Below are 586 nucleotides of genomic sequence, written 5' to 3'. Positions count from 1 at the left end.
CTCCCACTCGATATGGCGGGGTTTGGAGTCCTCGTTGGGTTCCCGCTCCCAGCCTGAACGGGGAATCACCACCTCATCGGTCAAAGCGTGTAGTGCATGATCCACGATGGCCATCTTGATGGAGTCATGCGAGGACAGGTTCCAGAGTGTTCCTGCAATGCCACAAGCAGGTGCTCAGACCACGAGGGCTTAAAAACCTTCACACTGTGGATCCCTCACCCAACAGATCAGCCCCTCCCCTCCTCCCTCAGCCATTACCCGTGATGACCTCCGTGAGGTCCATGTCATGGGCCTTCCGCAACAGGCGAACCAGAGCAGGCACCCCATCGCAATTCTTGATGGCAATCTTATTGTCTTGGTCCTTGCCGAAGGAGATGTTCTTGAGGGCTCCGCAGGCACCGTAGTGCACCTCTTTCTTGGGGTGGTCCAGCAACCCCACCAGCACGGGAATGCCCTTCAGCTTGCGCACCTCCGTCTTCACCTTGTCATTGCGGTAGCAGAGGTGCTGCAGGTAGGCGGCCGCGTTGGACTTGACGGTGTCGAGGCGGAAGCTGAGCATGGCGATCACCTCCGGCAGCTCCGGCTG

The 586-nt window shown here is 58.9% G+C and overlaps 1 protein-coding gene across 1 annotated transcript in view; it reads right to left on the bottom strand.

Moving 5' to 3' along the window:
* Positions 1 to 586, bottom strand: part of CTNND1 (catenin (cadherin-associated protein), delta 1) — a gene marked incomplete at both ends in the record, with an annotated part of 6,140 nt that overhangs the window by 5,378 nt on the left and 176 nt on the right. The window contains 2 exon segments of the mRNA XM_010024518.1: positions 1 to 152; positions 259 to 586. The exon segment at positions 259 to 586 is cut by the window's right edge and continues 3 nt beyond it. Coding sequence (XP_010022820.1) covers positions 1 to 152; positions 259 to 586 — 480 coding nt within the window.

Source organism: Nestor notabilis, unplaced genomic scaffold (assembly GCF_000696875.1).
Source record: "Nestor notabilis isolate BGI_N333 unplaced genomic scaffold, ASM69687v1 scaffold20941, whole genome shotgun sequence".
In the NCBI taxonomy this organism is placed as follows: Eukaryota; Metazoa; Chordata; class Aves; order Psittaciformes; family Psittacidae; genus Nestor; species Nestor notabilis.
This window is presented reverse-complemented; position numbering and strand designations above follow the sequence as displayed.